At 46.7% G+C, this 2,453-nt stretch overlaps 1 protein-coding gene across 1 annotated transcript; it reads left to right on the top strand.

The window, feature by feature from the left end:
* Positions 1-242: 242 nt before the first annotated feature.
* Positions 243-2,127, top strand: LOC118576131 (secreted seminal-vesicle Ly-6 protein 1-like). The gene is made up of 3 exons (XM_036176503.1): positions 243-303; positions 966-1,079; positions 2,003-2,127. The coding sequence occupies exons 1-3, from the start codon at positions 243-245 to the stop codon at positions 2,125-2,127; spliced, it is 300 nt and encodes a 99-aa protein (XP_036032396.1).
* The last annotated feature ends 326 nt before the right edge of the window (positions 2,128-2,453 follow it).

Raw genomic sequence — 2,453 nt, 5'->3', positions numbered from 1 at the left:
TTGAAAGTTAGTGAACTAGACGTGTGGACAGGAATCTGGAAGTACTTGAACCACTGGGTAGGGACGGAGAAGGGAGCAGGCAGAGAGAAGCATGTAGCATCTATGATTCCCCTGGGCTATCTGCTCAGCCCACTGGCTTGGGATCCCATTGGCTTCCTTTCTAGCTGAGCTCATATATAAGCATGCACTCTGAGTGCTCTGTCCTGCTCTCTGCTGCTCTCTTAACATGGGATCCCACTGCCATGGAAAAGCACTTCCTGTTGCTCCAGCTGGATCTCTCCCTGGTAGTGGGCTTCCTCCATGGTGAGATAGTTGCAGATGGAAGGGTCCAGTGCTGGTGGGCAGACATACTGTCAAAGGGTACTGGGTTTTGGAGGTCAGGAATAAGATGTAAACGCTGACTGCTTTTATTCGTGGACCCCACAGCCTTCATCTCCATATCTTCACTGCTCCTTTCTTCTCGTCCCTCTGTTGCATACAGTATGGGCGTCTCCAAATTCGTTTTCATGCCTCTGCTTCTGGTGTCCTTTCTCCTGGTCCTTCAGCTCACCTCCTCATTGTTAACAAGCAAACACCCTCAATTCCTCCAGCTTTCCTGTGCATAGACCTAAATTTGTATTGGAAATGACGCGAGGAAGGTCCTTGAAAGGATAAGGCAGTGAAGTGATGGGAGCACTTGTGTGGTCACAGGCGGCAGGCTCAAGCTCCCCACATCAGAGCTTTGTGCTTCCTCCTCACAGCCCACCTCATTCACGGTGTTTGACCTGGAGAAACTTGGCTCTTCTCAAATCCCTTCCTAGTGCCCAAGGTCATGGGCTACCCTTTAGAGGTCAGCTCAGCATATACCCAGCTCTTTCCTTGGTCATTGTTTCTTACTTATTGATTATAGCCACAGGCTCAGCTCCGGTCTCATCCTTGAGGTGGTGCTCTGGTTGAACCTCTTATCCTCGATTTTGCCTTTTCAGCTTTGACATGTTTGCAGTGTGACCTGTTAAATGCTGATGGAAAGTGTGAGAAAGGAGAAAGCACCTGTGATGCTACAGATGACCAGGAATGTGCCATACTGGTAGTGTCTAAAGGTATGTCAAGCCTAGGAGATGTTGGGGTCATCCTGTTTGTTGCTCAGGAGTGAATCATCCCTTCTGTACACTCCTGGGGACAAAGCAGAGACTAGGGAGGTGTGTTTCTGTGCAAATTCAGAAGAATCCTTTCCATTTGGTACTGGTTGCCTATCATTCCTTGCCAGAAGAAGACATTTTTTTTTTGAGTGGTGGGTTGGGGAGGTGTCTCTGCATGCTCTTTATATCTTTTTGGAAAACATATTCGGGAATGAGCAGACTTGAACTGTAAAATTCCAGTGGATAATTTGGGGAATGGGAGGCATGCCTGCAGGCCAGATTACAGGTTGATAGGTGGTAACTACAGTCACCTCAGTGTGGCTGGCATGCATTTCACCAGGGAATCGAATTCACCTTTTTCTGAGACTCTGATTTTACAAATACTTAGGTTTGACTGTGGTGTTATTTTATTTGTACTGAATGTGATTTTATTTGTATATTAATAAAGTTGCCTTGCAGTTAGAGCAAGCCATAGCAGAAGCTGAGCAGTGGTGGTGCATGCCTCTAATCCCAGCTCTTGGGAGGCAGAGCTAGGCAGATCTCTGTGTGTTCAAGTATACAGCTAGCAAGACGACACATGCCTTTAATCTCAATACCAACCATAGAAGACCTGGAGGTCTGTACCGACAGGCAGTGGTGAGGAGGTCATGTGGTTGGGCTTACAACCAATGAGAAAACAGAACAGAAAGTCTATAAAAAAGAAAAACACACACTGAAGTAGGTCTCTTACAGAGAGGAAAGGCAGAGCAGCAGTGAAGGGTAAGGATTTCAGCTCTCAGCTATTGCTCTGACCCCTTGCCTTTTAACTCTGCAATCGGCTCTGTGTTTCTTATTTAACAAGACGGTTATAACTACATTTGACCCATGTTATTTTTCTTGTGCAGGTTATGACATCTGGTTTGGGCAGCAGGATTGTTCTTCCAGATGCTTCAATAAGACTTTTACCCATTATAATATAACACTGGATTTCACATGTTGCCATGACCAATCGCTGTGTAATGCGTTTTAGAGGCTGGGCCCTTCCTTGCCCAGTTCTGCTGTAGGTGAGTCCTTATTCCTCCCCTGTGCTCTCAAGGCTCACAGCATTGAGCCATCTATTCCCTGCACTGCCCATGCCCTGACACCTGCCTGGAATCAGCATCTGCTGTTGATGTTTCAGCAGTTAGTTGGGAATAGAGCAATGCTCTCTGCTTCCCCATATCCTGAGGGCTTCTGCCTGTCAGATTCCTGCTTCCTTCTTCCTCTTCCTCCACCCTTCCATCACTAGCTCACATTTTCCACACTTTCCCTGTTCCTCTCACCTTTACTTTTATCAACACTGGTTTTATACTAGTG

This window comes from Onychomys torridus, unplaced genomic scaffold (assembly GCF_903995425.1).
Source record: "Onychomys torridus unplaced genomic scaffold, mOncTor1.1, whole genome shotgun sequence".
NCBI lineage: Eukaryota > Metazoa > Chordata > Mammalia > Rodentia > Cricetidae > Onychomys > Onychomys torridus.
This window is presented reverse-complemented; position numbering and strand designations above follow the sequence as displayed.